The following is a 21,315-nucleotide window of genomic DNA, read 5'->3' on the forward strand; positions in this document are numbered from 1 at the left end:
TGTATTTTACTTACATCTTAAGCTCGGAAGAGCCGAAGTAAATAGATCCATAAACTAGAATGTTATACTTGATGAATGTAGGGGTATATACCTACTTTTGGGCCTCTCTGTATTCACAAGCAGTATTCTTTTCTAGTAGCGTGTAATATTGCGCAGTAATGCACCTTTTTTGTAGTTGTAAAAGTTGCAATTTCTCTAGCCATGACGAAGTAGGAGAGTGCAATAAACATTTAGCAGTGTCACGTGTACAGCACGTGAGAGAGTCTAGTTTGTCTAGCGCGATATTTTCTCAATTAATATTGAAACTGGAAATGGTAGTAGATTTAGGCCACTTCCAGTTTTAGTACACTGGTTAGAGTTGGAATATATGTATTAATTTATTGTAAAAACTCGCATCTCGCTATGTAATACAGTTTTCGCTCTATAGTGATCAGTGTTAACACAGGAATTGGCTGATTTCTACCACTTCCGGTTTAAATAGATAATTAAGAAAGAAGATGGTGCCTATTCTTAAGACGTTAAATTGTTTCCAAAGAAAACTACTTCTCGCTATCTCTTATGCTCTATGTAGATCAATATTGAAACCGAACGTTGCAGAGAATTTGTATCACTTCCGGTTTCAATAGAAAGTTAAAGATGGGCAAGAAATGTATTCTTGGGACGCTTAATCGATCACAGAAAACCGCTTCTCGTTACCTATTATTGTTTTGCTCTGTAGTGATCAACGTTAAAACCGGAAATGGTTGATTTATACCACTTCCGGTTTGAATATGACCTCCATCAATGAATTCGATCCCTAACATTAGGCCCTCTACATTTCTGGTGATCCATCAAGTAGTTCTCGAATTTTTTTTTTTTTTTTTTTGTCTCTCGGATGGATTGACAGACTTACGGAGAGACAGGGTAATAGAGTCTTGGTAAGTCTTATCAGTAAATAGTAAAGAATTCTCTAGTAGTGTATCAGCAAAACTATCAACTGCGCCATCGATATTCTTATTTGACTGTCACTCTGTTTGCTTCTTGTTCTCTCTGTGTTTTCTGCTGGAAATAGGAGCAGGAAACGATGACGTTACAGAGGACCCAGTACGAAATGACTTACACTATACTTTCTATCATGTCCATCAAAATATAATTTATTAACAAACAATGTCCTAAGGCTCTCTTTGTAACTATCTTTACTATAGTTCCTTTCCTTTCGTACCATTTTTAACATTCCCTGATTGCTTCTCCGTTCTAGCCAGCTAATTTATACATTCTTCTTCATATTCTCATTGGGAAAGTTATCTGATAGTTTTATTAATGGTGTCCACGTTTCTATTTTCGACGGTAAATGTGTGAAGTGGCATATTTTGATTTTTACAATTTAAAAGAGAGCAATTTAAAATATCTCTCTAACGTTATACAGTACTATACATTTCAAAAATACGCCATTTGCAGGAAGTTTGTCTCCTCCTATCTCAAGAATTCAGCTAAGAAATTTTTACAGTTGATAGACCCAGGTTAAATCAGGATGAATGATGGTCATAACTCAAAATCGTGTTTCCTAGTTACGCCACTTCGCCCCTTCGCTGCGAGCTATGTGCAGAACAACTCTTCATATGAAGTATCTGGTGATCTTTTCTTTGCCTTTTCTTTCAGAGACTCACAAAATATGTTTATTTCCATCTGTTAAAAATTTTTTTTTAAAAGTCATTCCTATCCTTACACATGTTTCCAGTTATATTTCAGATCGTCACTAATAGTATTACATATATATGGAAAAGTAGTTTGATGTTCGATTTTTATTTTTATTCTTTTACCTTTCTCTTCATAATAATATTTTGCATGCCATATGATTTACAGTTTATCCTCAAGATATTTTTAATTACGTCGTGTTCATTTAAATTAAAGCGTAAAAGCAAATTACTCTAATTTGTGAACTTCCAACGTCGTATTCTTACGATTACGCTGAATCTATTATCCACATAATTTTTGTTGAACTTCATGTATGTCGTATCAAAACAATATCTTACTTACGCAAATAGCAAGTCTATCTTTACTTAAATATACTTTAATTAATATTGTATACAAAACTTTAACGTATCACGTTTCAAATCTAACTTTAGAATTAAACTTAATTTGATTAAAACGTGTACTTAACCTTACTGCTTGAACCTTAACTTCCAAGACGGTTCGAACTGATATCTTGACTTTTTATTATTAATAATAAAATAAACCTTGAGATAAGATTTACTTTAAGATGGTCTTTAACCTTATAGCAAGTTTGTTTCCAGTTTTCAATTACTCAGCACAATCTTGAAATATCAAGTTCAGTTTGACTTTGGTATTAATAGAAGTTACTTTTAAAAAATTCCCTAAAGTTGATAATAGAGTCGTAAGAGGTGGGAGGAGAATCGGTGCGGACTGGAGGTACTAAACTATGAGCTTCCTCATCACAATCTTCAAGTTTCATTATGATGATAACGTGGAAGAGAAAAACCGCATCCTACCACACATACACACACGAATGGTCGTCTATTGAAACCAGGATAGGCGTTGAGTGGGGTCACGGCTCCCTGCTTCATAAAAACCATTACGAACTGCAGAAAATCGCGAGCAATATTACACCCCCTCGTGGAGGATAAAAATCAAAGGTATGAGAGATGGGGAGAAACTGAAAGCGAAACACAAAATAGAAAGAAAAAAGGGAAAAAGATGGGCAGAAGGACACAGTGGCTCGATAACTCTTTTTAAAAAAATACTTCCTAAAAATGTGTCTTCTTACACGCCCTACCCTACTATCTATTTTCCGATATATACTTCGTGTTTAGTGCTAGTCCCGATGGGATAGAACGAAAATTGTTATCGTTCGCAGTGATTATGGAACTGGTATCGGAACTGTAGCAATATAGAAATCTTTTACAGTTCAAAACCAAGCAAAGCGGGTTTAAAAATGTGCATATTATTTCACAAATCTACGATGAATTACAGTGTACATTGTTCATTTAAAAGAAAAACAGAATTTTCTTTCTCTAAGTTTCAGAGATTTGTGCTTAAATTTTTTGGTTAGTTCAAGTTAACGTTCATTTTAAAGGTATTTGGTTTGTCAAAATTACATTATATATTTATTTTGTTCCTAGGTACGTCCGGGGGACACAAAATCACAAGAACTACTTGATGAATCACCATCAAACAAAGAATACAAAGTAAACACGAAATGTACATATTTTGCACGAGAAACATCAGTTATGTGCGTACGACGTGTAAGTAAAACGATGTATAAGCACGATCTATAAGTACAACTAGAATATGAAAGAAACATGTAATATAGACATAATGAAAGAAAAATATTGTAACACCACTTGTATTGTATGTTATATTTGTAATAACTAATGTATATCATGGATCAATAAGATTAAAGTAAATTAATTTTGGCCAGGAAAGATCAAAGGGAACACTGTAGTATAGTGGTTACGGACTCATGTTCACGTGGTTGCGGGTTCGATTCCCGGCCGGTGCTTCCCAATTTTCAGCGTCCACCCAGTGTCATGAGGTAAACTGGGGAGTCACGTCAATGAAAGACGTAACGACCACTATGTCTACAAAGCGACAATCTGTTTAGTAAAGAGATTAGAGTGGAAATGGAATATATTCTTCGGACGCTTAATTGATTTACAGGCAACCGCTTCTTGCTATTACCATTTTCACTTTATAACGATCAACATTGAAACTGGAAGGGTTTGATTTCTGCGACTTCCGGTTTGAAAAAAGGGTTAAGAGAGAAGATGATACCTCGTCTTAGAATGCTAAATCGATTAAGAAAAAGTACTTCTCGGTATCTCATCATTTTTTATCTATGTAGATCAATGGTGAAACCGGAAATTGTAGTGAATTTCTGTCATTTCCGACCTTAGTACAGAGTTAAGGGTGGATTTTTTTTTTGTGTGTGTGTGATGCTTGTTCCAATGCAGGAAACTGTTTCTCGTTATCTATTTCCATTCTTGCTCTATATAATAATCATTGTTAAAACCAGAAATGGTTGATGTCTACCAGTACTCGTGAATGGATCACCTCCATCAACGCCCTTGTTTTCTAACTTTCGATCTACATGCTAACCAAAATTGATAGTGATCCATCAAATATAGTACGCAGCAAAACAAACAGTATTGAAATCACATCGTTTATATTTATTTATTTATTTATTTATTTGTTGTACAAAATAATGAAACATAAGAAATGCTATTAAATGACTGTCAACTAAATGTTACTCAACATTATTGTACATTTAAGAAGATTCGCGCCTGTACATCATCTAACATGTTCAAGGTGTTGACCATTACGTCGCATACATTCTTCATAGTGGTACTGTAGATCGATGAACATGTTAGAGAACACGGGTTATTGTAATGACAAAACAAATGACCGAATCGTCTCTCTTAACTCCGGGATAGTGGTACGGCGGTTATATGTTTGGAAAATTGCTTTCTTCAGCATCTAAAGCCTTGAGGTCAAGGGAATGGAAAGGATATGTAAAATTCATTTCACGGGAAATCAAGTGATGTCTAAGCTCTCGTAGGCAGAAGGACAAGTGACTGACTTCAGGTTTGGGCAGTAGTTCTGTCTTGCTCCATCAATCGTTGTTGTAATGACAGACTTTGGGTGCAGCAGAAACCGCGCAAATCATGAAAGAATGGGTCAATAATTAATTGCCGCATGATGTAGCGATCAAGGTACACACGGCTCTCATCACTGAATCATATGTTGCTGATGAAATCTTCATTTTCATGTACCATAACTAACACTTCAGAGCAGTACAGTAGACGTGTGTGCTCATCTGCAACGAGACGCTGCTTCTCACCGTACGAGCGGAAATAGTGCTCGACAATAAACACCTTCTCCTCTGTTGTGAGTTACATTATCTTTGCGCTAACTATACACTACGCTAGTCCATACTCAACTGAGCACACATGTTGTGCTCACAGCTCATACCACATTGCAGCTGCGCGCCATCCGTAAGCGAATTTCAATACTGCTTGTTTTGCCGCATACTGTAGCTCTGATATTTTGTCTCCCAGACGGACAGACGGGGTAAACATACAAGTGAGTTTTGGTAAACTAAGCCCCTTAAAAATTAATCAGGATCCATTCTCCAGCGCCAACAGTAAACGAATCTGTGGATTTACGAACAAACGTAACCAAGCTACATTTAAATTTAAAAGAAATATGTGCTTTATATAGTAACGATACCGTGATTTTATTTTTGTTCTCGATTTTTAAGACCCAACCACATTTCAGTTCTCTTTAATGTCACTCTATAAGTTCCCGAAAGTCCGTAGTAACCGGAACCAACATAAAGAAATGACCGCTGTCGCTGTTGAAACTTCTTGTGGAGGAAAAGGAGGGAACTCACACATACACTTTCAAACAATCTCCTAAAACGACTGCACTCTATCGGTGTCGTTAAAAACATATGGGGAGACTCGAAAGAAAAAAAGAAAGAAACGAATCGCCTTTTTCAAATATATGAAGAGAAAGTGAGAAAAAAAAGTAAAAGAAAGTGCAGAAGAACACCCATAAACAGACCACTCAATTTTCCGCACGGCGGTGTGATACAGGGTCGCTTTTATGGGTCGTGAAAACTTTGGGTGGCCACTTCACTCTATGTAATACTATATAGCGCTTGATAGCTTTGCTACCATAGACGGCATCAGTTTTGGAGGGAGGGTATCCCCTCTCTTCTTCTTCTTCTTTTTTTTCATTTTTCGTTTCAGTAGCAAAATAATTTCACAACACTTCCGCACCACAAATGGCCGACATAACATTATAAAGTTTAAATTACAATTTTTTTCTTTTCTTTTTTAAACCGACAACAATAATTGGTCACTTACGTACTCCATTAAAACTGAATTTACGCAAAATGGTTCATGCACGATAATAAATGTTGTTAATGAAGTGTAAACATAAGAAAATAAGGAATACACATATTTTAACCGACATTTTTTCTTTTTAAAAAAAAGATGTTCTCAGTTTGACCGGTATGCAGGGGTAAAAGTGAGGGAGAATGCGGGAAGAGGACGTTCCCCCACATCCAGAAAATATATATGGCGTCCCTCCACTTCCTAAAAATTACAATGGGAAAAGATAGGCATAGGGAATGGCCTGACGTCATGCGTCCTCCTACCTTTTCAAATCCACTTTGATCCCAGCCGGTATGTATGTATGTATGTCTGCGATTATACAGAGAACCGTTACTCATATTTCGATGTGGTTTCCACTAATGAAATAAGTTACTTCTTAGTAAGGTTCTTGCGTATAACACATTTGGAAACTTTTAATAAATAATTATTTAAAAAGAGAAGTCAAATAATGCCCGCAATGCCTGATGAAAATCTCCTAAAATATGCGGCAACCAGATAATTAACAATGTAAAGTGGATTGCATACAACCAAAGGGGTTGATAACACCCTTTTTTCTCGACAGCTTTCTTTAAATGGCTTAACGCTGTGACGAGTGTTCAGTGACGGATTGACGATGTCATGGCTATTTACATGTCGATCTTGTTCGACTTTTGCCAGAATATCAGACACTTCTTCTGTGATTGATCGCCTACTGCGAGAAGCATCTTGAACGTCGACAGAAAAAAAAAAATAAGCAAACTTGAAAGAAAAATAACCGATTTTCAAAACGTACTAAAAAGAAGAAAATAAAAACTTTTTAAATGAAAATAACGGACTTTCATAATACACTAAAAGCCAGAAAATTAAAAAAAAAACTTTTTAAACTAGGAATGCAATGGATGTACCCGATTGCAATGAAATGAGCTGAGCGAGCTTAAACTACGTAACCATTCCTGGCCATTATGCAATAATAAATGCCATTTTTAATTGTTGACAAAAAAATCGCGTGAAAACTTTTTCCCCATGTTAAGTCTATGCACGCGTTTTCCGGTGATTATTCATCGATGGTACATCGGATTTTTGATTTCGACCTATGTTGTCACTCAGCACGACATACTCTATCAGCGTGCTAAGTTTGGTTGAGATCGGCCAAACGGTCTAGGAGGAAGCGTTTTTCGGTCATTATTCCTCGATGGTACATCGGATTTTTGATTTCGACCTATGTTGTCACTCAGCACGACATACTCTATCAGCGTGCTAAGTTTGGTTGAGATCGGCCAAACGGTCTAGGAGGAAGCGTTTTTCGGTCATTATTCCTCGATGGTACATCGGATTTTTGATTTCGACCTATGTTGTCACTCAGCACGACATACTCTATCAGCGTGCTAAGTTTGGTTGAGATCGGCCAAACGGTCTAGGAGGAGTTCGCGGACAACCAAACGGCTAACCCGAGTATAAGAGCTTCGCTTCGCTCAGCTCAAAGAAAAATGACCAACATCAAAAACCCACTAACAAGCAGAAAATAAAAACTTTAAAAATAATATATATGACCGACTTAAAAAGGGTACAAAACATTAATGGTGAAGCGCTTAAAAGCTATATATATATATATTATCTATAAAAATTCTTTTTAAGTCATACCAAATCAAAGATGTTAATGCGTCAAAAAATTACCATCGAAATAATTTTATACTATATATTAATTTGATCAGCTTGGCACGACTTCAAACATTTTTATAGATAATAATAATAAATTAAGTTTTGGTTTTAAACGCTTTATTATTATTATTATTATTATTATTATTATTATTATTATTATTATTATTATTATTATTATTATTATTATTATTATTATTATTTTCTGCTCTTAAGCGCTTAATTATTCTATTTTATGCTTTAAGCACTTTATTATTATTATTATTATTATTATTATTATTATTATTATTATTATTATTATTATTATTATCTTGTTTTCAGTGTTTCTTTTTTAATGTCGGTTTATATTTCTTTTTAATTTTTTTTTATTTTAAAATGGAAAAACTCGGGGACAAGTTGGTGACTAAACTATTAAAGGCTAGGGACCTTATGCAGAGTTGTTTTGACGTATAATTAGCGTCATACTAAAGGCCTGACTACTGCAGGAAACATATGTTAGTCGAGCTCTTTACTATTGCACTAATCACGTCTCAGAACGACTCTGCATAAAGCCCTAGGTTTCCAAATGTATTTTTTTCTGAGGACTGAATGGTATGCAACACACAAAACAGCAGACCTGTTTGGGTTGTCTAGGTTCAAAGGCTTTCAAGATACTCCATCAAGTTTGAAAAAAAAAAAAAACTCCTCCTTAGGATCAGTGGCACATAAGAATTATTTGGCCACTTCGAACATTAGATGCTATACTACGTGTATTTAATATTACCAACAAACTACAATGAATTATTACAGAATATCATATATATAAAAGCTACCACATTTGCTATTTTATTCTATTTTGATCTGATATTCCGTATTCTCGAGAATATGTTCATCGTCCAGGAGCCGATCCGCCCCCTTTTATTGTGGATCCAACTTAGGATAAGTATTGTGAAATTTTTCTAAACAGCCTAAATCTCTTCCCTACAGTTATCTAAAAGTATGGCAAGTCAATCGTGTGTGTTTGTATAAAAGACAAATAAATAAAGAAAACATTCAGCTTTATAATAATAATAATAATAATAATAATAATAATAATAATAATAATAATAATAATAATAATAATAATAATAATAATAATAATAATAATAATAATAATAATTGAAAAGCCAAATTTCAAAGTAAACTATAGTTTAACTGGGATTAGATCATTGAAACAAAAGAATGATATCATCTCTACAGAAATAGCTCATGGATTTACCTAGGTATATTATAATCTTTCCAGAAATAACTGACTTCACTACACGTGATGGAGAATGAACTAAATCTATTTAGGCTGTTTACTCTAAATCTATTTAGTCTAAAACTAATCTCGCCAATCAGCACATCTCCAAAACAGTTGATCACAGGAACGTGAAACTTTCTACAAATATTTCCTTATATTCTGGGCTATCTAAAACTGTCTGATAAAACTATACCCAATCCCAAGTACGGTAAAGACAGAATGACACGCGTCAAGTTGGCCAAGACAATTTTCAAAACTCATAAATTCGACCATTAGAATCATTCCTGTCGAAAACAGCTCGAATTTGTGCGTTACTGCTTCATAAATAACGGTGATATTCACGTTTTAAATGTTCTGGAAAATTTTACGTCAAGTTGATTAGGGCATATTAAAACATGAAAAATTGTGTTATCTACCTAGTACTAACGTTCAAATTCGAGCAGTTCTTTCACAAAGAACGATCCTCGTTACCAGATTATCAAATATTGATATTTTGAGTTGATGTCACAGCCAATTTGACATTTTAGAAAACTTTATTACGACGTTATTTAATTAGTAGTACAGTACAGATTCAAGCAATTTTCTGGACGAACGTAGAAGAAGTGATTTACATTGTCCGATATATGAGGTTTGAAAATGTTCCAGCCAACTTAACATATATTATATCGTATAATGTGTAAAGTAGTATTTGTCTTAGGCATTCGTAAGTATCCCTATATTAACATTTTATTCGTTACTCACTTGTCGGCTCTTGGGTGGTTAGTTGGTTTATTTAACTTCCCTTTTTTAGAATTGAAGCTATATGAGACATGGACCAGTTTAAGGTGGCAGGAATCGAACCCAGGACCTCTTGCTCTGAAGACGCGCGCGTACTAGCAACTAGACCATTAGGGAGGGCTACAGGTTGTTGGGGAAAAATTAAATGAACTTTTTAGTTTTAACGTCCCTCGCTTATGTCTTTTAGACCAAAGAAGATGAATGATCTATGAAAGTGAATGACCTGTGCAAGTAATTTTTTGTACTTTTCCACCGGGAATCAAACCCGGGACTATGTGAACTAAAGACGAACAGGATAACCACTAGATCAGCGATGAGGGCTACCGATCTTGAAATTTCCATCATTAGTGTCTTATAAAGTAACGTTTTTTGGAAACAAAAGCGTAAATTTACGACTATTCTCATTAAGTTTTAGTGTAGAACAACACAAGAATACCTTCCGTCAACAGAAACACCTTCGAAAAGATGCAAGTATAACAAAGGACGAAAAAACTTTTTTTTTACTCCCGTATGGTTGTCAAAACTGTCCATTTTTCTCTGTCAACACTGAAAACTAAGCCAAGACACGGGAGGAAGTACGGTGAATAGAGTGGAGAAGGGGGAAGATATAAAATGTAGCGGAGCGGGAGCATCAATTAGTGTTGGTGACGTCTTGTCTTGTGTACAGGACTCACGTGGGTCCATTCAGCCTCATCAACACCGGATGTCCTTGTTGTGAGGTTGTCATGGTAACGAGGTGTCCACAGCGTTAACAGGACTTAAGGGATTTCCCTTTTGCTGCTTCTCTTTCGTGCGTTGCCCTGTTAGTTTTCTGAAAGGAAAGGATCCGTCACTTTTTCTTCCTCTTCTAGAATTGTGTCGTGTAATGTCAGTCCAGTATCACACAGAATGTTTCAAAAAGAATTGTAACTATAGAGAGCCGTTTTCCGGTGAAACAAGATAAAGTAATGATGGCCAGTTTGCAACTCACTGCACGCCAGGACAAACTAAAAACCATGCTTGCGGGCCATTTTCTTTTCCTTTCCAAGGCGACGGTTCTCTTAAATCTGCACAAGTCATATATTTTCTGAATCGTTTTCCTATTCTGTATACTCTGCTTCTTGGTTCATTTATCTAGACTAATCAGGACCTGAGTTACAAACATTTGAAAGTAACTATACGAAATATGCATTTTTGTTTTTTAAAAAGTCTACCCAGTACCAACAACCTTACCTCAATGAATAGACTTGGTAACCATAAGTTGAAAAAAATTGTTTTGTCATCTACACTTCTCCTGCCACCCATGGAATTAAAGAAAAAATAAACAGATTTTTCATTTCCATTCGTGAGCCACCATTTGGTCATTACTGGGCTATAGGAATTGTCACATTACAGCACCGCAGAAATATCATAATTTGCAGTGTTCACTTTCTCGCTCGGTTCAGAGGAACCTCCAACAGCCAAGTCTCGCACACTCAGCCAAGTCATTTGTATGTGTCCGATGTACAGCGTAAGAACTGAACTAATGGTGGACACAATTCGGCTTTAGTTTTTGAAAATTCTCAAAAAGACGAGTTTACTTTTTTATCAAAAATGATTTTGGCTTTCTATCATATCGGTTTCGGCTTTTAAAAAAACAGTTGGCTTTTCTATCAAAACATTTTTTTGTTTCTTTGTTAATTGTGTGGATAAGGACAAAGACAAAAACAGATACCGTCTTCGGCGAAAATCATACTGGTTTCAGTAAAATCTCAAAACCCTTTTGGGGGAAAACGGTTTCGGTGAAAAAGCTGAACTGGTTTTGGACAAACCCGAAAAGTATTTTTTTTTTTCGTTTTCTGCAAACAGGTTTCCGATTTTATAAAACCAATTTTGCCCATCCCTAGTAGGAACATGCTTTTATACTTGGAGCAGAGACTGAAAGAAATAAGTAGAGCAAAACAGCAAAGGGAATGAGGCAGAAGAATGAACTAGAGAAGGGTTAGCAGTATACGAATAGTCATAAATTTACGAGTAGTGTATCTGAAAAAACAATGGACTCTCAACATTCATCAATGTTTCTGTCTGCCTGTCAACACTGACTTTATCAACGAATCAGGTTCCTCGTTTACTCTACGCGGTTCATTGTGAGTAGGAGCACCAAACTTTGATGTCAAAGAGCATTGAGTTGATAATGTGACTGGCCTAGTACATAAAAATTGATGAACTAATATTCGAACATTGCCAGGATAAAAGTAAGCAAATTAAACACACAACGGAGAATATGCATTAAATCATAAATTGCACAACCGGATACAGGTGACAATATCGCTAACCGGATACATGATTATCTACAGACACACGGAGAAAGTAAGGCGTTAAAGATAGATACAGAAAAGTGTCTTTTTGCACTGAGTTTTTCGAAAACATGTAGCCCAATAGTACTGAAATGAATAGCAAGTTAAAAGCCGCCATACAATTCTGCCTCCTCGGCAGCACTCTTAATATGCCAGCCTAAATATACCCCTGGCTTATGCGAAAGCAAAGTGAATCTCTTTACCTCTGCCACCTCTAAGCAGCTGCCATGTTTACTTAGCCTAAATACGCCCCAGCTATCATTCTGGTTAAGCTGCCTAATCTATTTAGGCTCAAATACGCCATTGTTTTATACTTAACCGCACTCTCGCTCTCTTCAAGTCTGTTACCCTGTGCAGTTGACAAGTTGGTCTTAACGCTCTTAGCTTATGGTCAAAACAAAACTCTACTTTCTTCAAACTCTGGCGCCCTAAGCAATTTGCCAAGTTTGTCTAGGCCTAAATACACCTTTAACTTATGCCAAAGTAAAGCCACGGCTTTTCCAACTCTCTATCACATGCACGTACCTAGTCTCTCTGCATCTAAATAAGTCAGTAGCGTCATTTCAGATTTGGCTTTGGGGGGGGGGGGCAAGACGCCTTTATATAAGTAAAATTTCGCGTTTTTCACTGACTTAAGTTACTACTATTCTATTGATAAAATCTATATAAATCTCAAACTCAGGGGGGAAAATGCCCTTCCCTGCCCCCCCCTAAATGACGCCCCTGAAATAAGTCCCTGACTTATGCCAAAGATTGAGATTTGGATTTAAGTTTAGCGCCCCGTTCAGCAGCAAGGCTATGTGAGACGTGGACCTATAGTTTAACGTAGAATCCGAACCATATTAACTCCCATTGGGAATTGAACCCAAGTCTCCCACGCCAAAGGCGCGTTCGCTATTCACATAGCACGACAGAGCTCACTCATGTCAAAGAAGGGGCATGAATATTCTACGTTATTTCTAAGTATCGTAAGGATTGTAATTTGTGCACAGTAATTTGACGTTCTATTTACTCATAGTAATAATAATAGTAGTAGCAGTAATAACAATGGTGAGAAAGCAACACAGAGACTAATGGACAAGCTGAAATCTTTCTCGCGCGAATTAACAAAGCGTTTCCTGTGTTGTTAGTGTTACCTCTAATCACAGTTGGCGTTAGTTGTCGCCTGGGTGGTACATTACATATATTACACACACAACGAACCATAATTTCCCACCAAATCAATAATGGACAACCGATAACAGAAACAGGCTTCAAACAGTTAATAATAAATCATCATCATTTCGTCAAAGCGTTAGTGTCTGTGAACTGACGTAATTCCCGTGGGTAATTATCGCTGACTTTCCAACAGCGCCTGATAAAGAGGCAACCTGTCATGCAAATCCGTATATGTGGATGTTGAGCGTTACACACATGCATATATATATATATATATATATATATATATATATATATATATATATATATATATATATATATATGGGAGAGGTGCGTGGACATAATAATAATGGATATCACGTGACAATTCTGACAGTTTCAACCTGCTGAGAGAAATCATTGGGGAAGAACAGAATTGGGTAAAAGGGATGGGATTTAGTTGAGGTTAATTGTTACTACAAGTTAGATAATTTGTACTTTAAACAAAAAAAAATAAATAAATAAAAAATAAAAAATAAAAATCATAATTATTTGTTTGTTTGTTGAAATTTTGCCTCCCTTCACAGCATCGAGTTTATATGCCACGTAATGCGTTTATTTTTTTTAATAGTCTCCCACCGGGAATCACACCGAGGACCATGTGTGTCAAAACCCACGCGGTAGAAATTAGACCAACGGGGAAGGGCAAATCCCAATTATTGAAGAAGAAATCAGTTTGTTCATTTTTTTTTTGAAAACATTCAAAATATGACGTAGAATAGACTCAAAATTCGAATTCAAATTTGAAGATCATGCATTTCAGGCTCCTGCCGTTAGAACTTTTCCCTAGATCACAAGTTACAAATCATCTGATTGCTACCTCGCTAACCTTAATTTTTCTCCTAGTCTTTATGAGACTATCTTTTTATTTTTTGTGCTTCGTTAAAATCAAGATGATCAATCATCATCATCATCATCATCATAGGTATTCTGCCATTATTGGCAGGTTACTTGCTGCAAAAGTTTTCATGCTCCCTGGTCTTCTACTAACCTCTTCGTCTTCCAGTACGATTTCTCTATTTCGATATCGTCCATTAATTGTAATCTCTTTCACCCTCTCCCTTTCTTTCCTGCCACCATACCCTCTAGTATGTTCCTCATGATACAGTTCCTTCTTACTCAATGTCCTATCCAGTTTCTCTTCCTCTTTTTAATAACATCTAAAATGCTTTTTTTTCTCCCCCATAATTTCTAAGATCCTGTCATTCGTTTTCCGCTCGACCTAGCTAATCCTTACCATTCTTCTCCACGCCCACATTTCGGAAACTTCCAATCATTTTTCATCACTTTTGCGTAACGTGCATGTTTCTGACCCATACAGTACGATACTCCACACTAAGCAATTTATGAGTCTTTTTACGCTTAACTAAATATAACAAAGGAAAAGACCAACATTTCATATTTAGTATTGCTGCCCATAATCCAAACATTCAAAAATTCGAATAACTAGAAATTCGAACAAAAATTTCAAGAATCCGAACTCTGGTTCGGAATTCTAATAGAATGTCCAGCACGTTGTGTTCGTATGTGTGTTTATGTGACAACTTAGAAAACAGTACGCACATACAATTTATAAAATACCTAGCCGAACTGCCAGTGCATAATATAAGGAATGAAAACAGAAACAAGAATTTCTTCATCAGATATAGATTATAACAGAACAGAAAAAATAAAATAAAAAAGTGGGAATGAAGAGAAACATAAGCGAAGGTTCCAGAACCATGTTATGTCCGTCTGAGGGTGATAGGTCATATATCTCTGGAGAGGTTCCTGAAAATATATCATGTTCCTGAAAACCGCACACACCCCTTATTCAGAAGTATCAAAAGAAGAGGAAGATGAAATGGAAAGAAAAAACATAGACAGAAGAGAGAAACTCCATCCACCCAAAGTGAAAAAAGAAACTAACGCGAGGCTTCTGCAAATATATATATATATAGGCTATAGAAAAAGTAGAAAGAAGGAAGAGAACATAATAACAATAATGACAAAAAGAAAGTTAATAAAAAAAATCAAACGGACACGAAACTTTCTTACTAGTTTGAAAGAGGAGGAATTAACAAAAAGACTATATTCCCGTAACTTAAAGAAGCCACATTGTGGAGTGCAACGAATAATAGAATTTTTGGTCAACCAAATCAAAATAAAACGAATCAGAGAGGAACAAAAACAACTCTCTAGTAGACTCTAGAGAAAAAGAAATAAAGATAAGAAAAATGTACTTTATAAAGAAAACTTGACTTCTGAATATGACTTTTGTTTCTGTTATTTTTTTACCCGTCATTCTTTTTTTATTTTCTTTTTAGGTATAATCAAAAGAAAACACATAAACGATAAGAAAGGTGGATTTGTAAAGAAAACTTCTCAAAAACGTTCAACAGTCATACGAAGAGAAAGAAAACGGAGGAAACACGTGATATTGAGAGCACCAATCTCTTTAAATACTGTACATCTTGAATATGCTACTAAGCTTTATCTGTAAAGGGGAAGGAGGTTTGTGGAATTGACTGACTCTGTGGTATTTTAACGTATCTATTCAACATCAAACTACATATTATCAATGACAACACGGTTAAACTAGATGCTTGGATTACGATTTTTGTCCGGAAATCACAGTTTGAAATGAAACGAAATCTTTAAAATTTAACGTCCCACCATTATGCAGTTTAGGCTAAGGGAGACGATGATTAAGGCAAGTGAATGATGATGGAAGAATATGGTAGAATGAGAAAGTAGGAGTACCATGAGATAACCCAAGGTGTTGTCCACCACAAACTCACTTGGCCGGGTATTGAACGAGGAATCCCATACAGCAGATGTAATCACTCTACCACTGAACCACCGTGCTCCCCTAAATCGGAGTCTGAGTATCGCTTCTCATAAGGAAAGAACATGAACCTGTCAACAGGGACTTCCTAATCAAACCTAGTCCATTCGATAAACATAACAAAGATATGTTCATAAACAAAAAATTAGGTGTCATGGACATTACATTACATTTCAACACAACATAGTTGTATACGAGGGTTGTATATCTTTGAAGCGTTTGTTTCATGGCCAAATGATAATGAAAAACGAAGGATAACCATTTTCCTAGTTTAAGATCAATCTTTATTGTTTGAAATGTTTTGCCCAATAAACACCATATATCACTGATATACACCATATATATAATTAATTATCCATGTAATGTATATTGCATGCAAAAGAAAGAAAGAAAATATTACTTATTATATATTGCATGCAAGAAGAAAGAAAATACTGATTATACATGAATTAAAAACTCCAACCGGAAATAGGCTCAATCTTGCAAATGATGCAAGATATTTAAAAAATCTCCCCTTTACGGTATTCCTTGCCGATTTTTATCAAGACATCTTTCACTTGTATCTGTAAAAGGACACGTACAGATGTTATGAGGAATGACAAGGATATTCGTGCTCATATATGAATGATGCGCTGTGTAGAGAGCACAGGTTCAGCTAGTATAAAGTTTAAAAGGCTAATAAAATATGTTTTAAAAAGTTAACTGAGTTTGTTAATTATATATCTTCTTTGAGTTTGAGAAGTCCATACTTTTAAATTGATTGTAAACTAATATAGTAATAAAAAACTGTTATGTCAGTGGAACATCTTGCCCCCCCCCCCAACCTTCTTCCCTCCTGACAAAACTTGAAATGACGCTACTGAAAGAAAGGTTTGTAGAGTTGCTTTACAATCATAACTTAATGTCATTCTCAATACATAGCAGTACGAGATATGTCGCCAGTGAATACAATACGCGGAAGCTCTAGGGAAAGATCGAACCTCACCCTGCCATCAATACGGGCGTTCCGAACCATTGGTAAAGCACGAATCAATCACTCAATCAATGGATGTATAAATCTGCAATATTTCCTCTCTCACTGTACCAGTATTCATGTAACGTATTTTCAATGCAGAAAAGCTTTCTATTGGTTTATAATTGGGTGCTTGCATACAAACACGCAGGAGATGGAGCCTTGTGAATGTATGTATATATATATATATAAATACAAAGTTTCCATTTAGTAAAACATTGCTCTTTTTATGTTATTTTAAGAAAAAAGACAAAAAAAGAGCGCGTACGTATACATTTGTAAACAGCAGTGATAACAAAACCACCGACATGGGAAGCAGTTATTTATTAGCATTTTTTTTTCTTTGTTCATATTTAGTCGATATTGCTTTGACAGTCCTAGTTCATCTATTAGGCATTAATGTATAATAACATGGCTTCCCTTCCCTCCTTGCCTAAAAACAAAAACAATTCTTTGTTCCCACTCTTCGTACGCCCTCGCGCACCCGTTCCCCAGTTTTTTTTTCTATTATGCTCCATTTCTACATACTACATAGCAACCAGCTAGCACTGTATTCCGGACAAGGACTCCTTTTATGTGTAACAGAATACTATAGTTATAGTTCCCTATATATATATATATATATATATATATATATATATATATATATATATATATATATATATATATATATATATATATATATATATATATATATATATATATATATAATCAATTTGCAATTTTAATAGCACCCAACAACCTGGCGTTAGAAAGATTGTTTCACCAGTGAGCTTACGTGAATAATGCTTTTTGTTGAATGTGACATCAAAAGCGAGGAGGACACCACATATATGTATATGTATAGGCTACACGCACACACACAGTGAAAGAGCAGTGGCGGAAGGGATAGGAGCGGGTGGAGGGGGACGAATTGAACCATTATACTGAAAAAGAAAGGAAAAAAAGATATAGAATTCAAAGTGGAAATACGTTCTATTCAATCCAGAAAATGCGCACAGCGACTAGATCTATATTAAAAAAAAAAAAAAAAGGCGAGAAAAAAGACTGGACAATACCGTACTTTTTTTGAGAGAGAGAGAGTATAGAGAAGTTTCAGCGGAAGGGATATACAAGGGAGTAGAGGTGAAAATGGCATTCAAGTTTGGTGGCATGATAATATTCAATCAACGACGGCACACATGATAATAATTTGCGGTTGCTGTCTCCTACGTGCTTTATATATGCAGGACCTATACATACAAATGAGGTAAACAAAAAATCATAACCCCAACTTTCAACTTTTCTTTTTAATATACCTCGTATCATTACATAGGTGTTTTTCCCTTGCTCACTTTTTGCTTGCTACTATAGACCATGTACTCTCTCGCATGGCATGTTTTCAATAGGCGCTAATCTTTATATATGTAATACAAACTCAATAACATTTGTTTTATCTAAAGTGTATTTATTATGAAAGAAATTACTATTCCCTACCATCAACCATTCTTTTGTATTTCTTTTGTAATGGGGGAAAACAAAGAATGTTGTTCTTTTTTCTTTTTGCTTCACTGTAATTTTTTTAATGCTTCCGAATTATGGTTTCTCGTTTACAAATTTGTCAACTTCTCAATACTGTCATGGATATTACTTTTAACACAATCTTCCATCAGTGATCAAAAAAATCAAACGGAATGTTTATTGCTGCTAAATAGATATCTATCAACCATTTATAAAGGATACGATTTCACTACTTGCTAACTGCCACCGGCCCCGATTTATGTGTAAGTTTGGGCACGGGTAATTTAGGTTTGTGTGTTTCGCTGTCAGATATCCAAGCAAACATATCCAGAGCATGGGTGCTCAAGCACACTTTGGAAGGCATGGAACCCCCTCGGCGCCCGTGCTAACAGCTTGTTATTCTTAAATTTCAATTACAGTAAACTACCGATTATACGTAGTTTTCATTTCTTTTATTCTAACTTTTTTTTGAGACGATAAATTATGGTATTGACAGAAAATAATATTAAAAGATTGTTAAAAAAAACTTTAATCACAAATACAGAACAGGTGTTCTGATAAAAAAAAAAAAAACAGAAAAAAACAGTTGACCGATTTTGTGTGTGAGAGAGAGTTAAAAGTAAACCATCCAGGCTTGCCAACCATCCATACGATAATTTATCGTGATATGCGAAAATTTAAGCCTTAATGCTATATACCAGAATACCCTTGCAATAATAGATGAATATGCGATAATTTTTAGAACGCTGCGCCGACTGTTTGCTGGGATCGTCTGACAATATCTCCGTATGCTTCTCTTCAGCCAGTAACGTTTGCATGGAATCAAAAACAGGTTCAGGTACACTTTTGTTAACATGATGTGTAAGCGGATGGATTTTTATGGAAGAAGCCACATTTTTACATTAGCTGACATATGAACACATACAATAATTTTGGGAGTATACGGAAAACTCATACATCTCCTAAGCATTAAAACAAAATAATCCATAATAACGTGTATACTTCTTTCATTCTTTCAGAAAGATACTGCTTGTACTTCCAATTTGTTCAAACAAGTTGAAACAACTTGTCATATCGCAGTTGATGCAAGGTGGTCTGCTAAGTAACAAACCAAAAACCAATGGATCTGCGACTATAAATAAAATAGATAAATATAAAAAATGCAAAGGAGTTTACGTAAATCGCATCAGAAATTCTCGAGGCCATGTGCTGTTACCTATCTCTCAGGTATTCAGTTTACCGAGTCTGTCATAGTGGACATGTTTTCTATCGGATTAACCAGTTAATTCTTCCGATTCTTGATAACTTGTTTTTCCGAGATAGAGTTATTCGTTCTACTCTCAGCTCGTACTGAATAGATTGCAACACTTCCGTTAGTTATCGGGTCCACCGAGCTTATTGCGCGGTTAAGGAAAAATGGCGTCTGACAACTACACTTTGGTTGGTTGATGCATTGGAGTTCAGCCTCCTTTCAGCAGCAAGGCCGTATGAGACGTGGATCTACAGCGCAACGTGGTGTTCCAACAACAAAAACACCTGCCCGGAATCGACTCCGGATCTTCCGAATCAAAGGCGCATAAGATAAACATTTAGCCACGAGGGAGCCTAAGATAGCTGCACGTTCTGTAAACAAAACGAAAGCGAGAACTGTTCACTGCAGTATTCTTTTACTCTGTTTTTAGGCAACTAATGTGATTGTCGGCACTGTTATCGGTAGCTGAATGTTGAATTTTCCGTCAAAAATTCCAACTACTACTACTTTTGTTATTTGAGTTGATTTTGAGTTTAACGTCCCTTTCGGCAGCAAGACTATATGAGACGGGACCTACTGATTAACGTGGAATCCGACCGGTTGATTCCGCCAAGAATCGAACCCGGGTCTTCCACGCAAAAGGTGTGTAAGTTTTGTTATTTGAAAATCATGTTACAAAATCATCCTGTCATATAATGGTTATAGAATTATGACTTGTTAAACTTCTAATGTTGTTGCCACAGCTGTCTCTAATGTTGTGTCCTTGGCAACAGCACCTCCAACATACCACGTGTTCTGTCCAACTGTCAGATGCCAACTTTTCTTAACCGTACAGATGAACTGTTAATTTCAGCCTCATTCTAACATTCTCCATCTTCTCCACACAAGCGCCTTATCTTGTTTTCTATTAATAAAATCTCAAAATATACGCAAGGTAATTTACATTTACTCTGCATTCATTATTTCTGAATAATAGCTATACGGGAAAAAAATACGAGAAGATTGTCTTGTTTTTATTTTTTTTAAAACAGAACATTTGTTTATGTACTTACTGCATTCTGCTTCGTCGGTTCCATCAACACAATCGACTGTCATGTCACAGCGATGGTGTGGTGGAATACAATAGGTTTTATTCCACACATACTGGCCACAAGATAACTGACCCGGTTCACAATCAGGGGGCGCTGCAAAGAAAAGAGAAATGCCTTAAGTATATAGATCAAAACAAAGACTGCAAACTATACTTATGTAATAACAAAAATAAATAATATCAAAAGTGTTGGCAGTAAGTGTTTATTAAAAAATAACAAATTGATTGTGTATGCTACAATGAAAAGAAACCATTATCGTTATTAAGATTTTTGTATTTTGCAATTTGTAAATTGTTTTGTACTTTGTGTGGTTTATAAAATATATATGTGCATAAATTAAATACTTTGTGGCTAATTTCAAATATATTGCTGGATTGCGCACCTTGAACTATTATTTGATAATAATTATATCAATTGGCGCAGTGTGGTTGTCGAACATGAAATGGAACAGGCATTAGGAGAATAGTATTACATTCTGTTTCCTTATGAGGATACAACTAGATATTGATAATCAGTATATTGCATTTATGTTGGATACGAGGGCTGTGGTA

The 21,315-nt window shown here is 35.6% G+C and overlaps 1 protein-coding gene across 1 annotated transcript in view; it reads right to left on the reverse strand.

Moving 5' to 3' along the window:
* The window catches only part of mgl (low-density lipoprotein receptor-related protein megalin), a 298,877-nt gene that overhangs the window by 198,321 nt on the left and 79,241 nt on the right, over window positions 1-21,315 (reverse strand). Inside the window, exon 2 of the mRNA XM_081747000.1 lies at window positions 20,726-20,857. Within this exon, the coding sequence (XP_081603126.1) occupies window positions 20,726-20,857 (132 nt within the window). The remainder of the gene's footprint in view (window positions 1-20,725; window positions 20,858-21,315) is intronic.

Source organism: Thermobia domestica, chromosome 18 (genome assembly GCF_964235325.1).
Source record: "Thermobia domestica chromosome 18, izTheDome1.hap1.1, whole genome shotgun sequence".
NCBI classification, from domain to species: domain Eukaryota; kingdom Metazoa; phylum Arthropoda; class Insecta; order Zygentoma; family Lepismatidae; genus Thermobia; species Thermobia domestica.